We start from the raw sequence: 521 nt of genomic DNA on the forward strand, positions 1-521 counted from the left end.
GGAGCTTGGCGTCGCCCCGCCCCTTTCGGCTAGCAGCGCGTCCAGCTCGCCGCGCATGCGCTCCAGCGCCGCCGCCATGTCTCGCATGGCCGCCGCCTGCTCCTCTTCGCGTCGCCGCGCTTGCCCCGCCTGCCGGGCGTACTCGAGGTAGATGCACAGCCCCCCCACGCCGAACACGATGGCTTCCCCCAGCAGCTCGGCCCCCAGCTCCGCCGCCGCTTCCTCGTTCAGCGGTTTGACGGCGGCGCCGCGGAAGCCCATGATCCGCATCTTGGCTCGCATCTCCACCCAGTGGTACACTGTGGGCCGCCACACATCTCCGCTCGTCTCCTCGTGGACGTCGTCCCCCGTTGCCCCCGTTGCCCCCCTCGGTTCATCCCCCATCTCTTATTGGCCCCCGAAGCCGTCACTCACCGCCCTCCCTTCCGATCTGCCTTCCCATTGGCTGTCCCTCCCGCAGCGCCCCGCCCTCCGTTGCCCCCCTCAGCCCCCTCCCGCAGTTCCCGCCCTCACCTCCCCGA

General features: G+C 71.0%; 1 protein-coding gene across 1 annotated transcript; it reads right to left on the reverse strand.

Annotated features, from left to right (window-relative positions):
• Window positions 1-6: 6 nt before the first annotated feature.
• On the reverse strand, window positions 7-512 carry OPA3 (outer mitochondrial membrane lipid metabolism regulator OPA3; the record flags this gene model as incomplete). Its single annotated transcript, XM_010727453.3, has 1 exon — window positions 7-512. A coding segment is annotated over exon 1 (378 nt), but the record flags the coding sequence as incomplete, so codon positions are not given.
• Between the last annotated feature and the right edge of the window lie 9 nt (window positions 513-521).

This window comes from Meleagris gallopavo, unplaced genomic scaffold (genome assembly GCF_000146605.3).
Source record: "Meleagris gallopavo isolate NT-WF06-2002-E0010 breed Aviagen turkey brand Nicholas breeding stock unplaced genomic scaffold, Turkey_5.1 ChrUn_random_7180001890483, whole genome shotgun sequence".
NCBI classification, from domain to species: domain Eukaryota; kingdom Metazoa; phylum Chordata; class Aves; order Galliformes; family Phasianidae; genus Meleagris; species Meleagris gallopavo.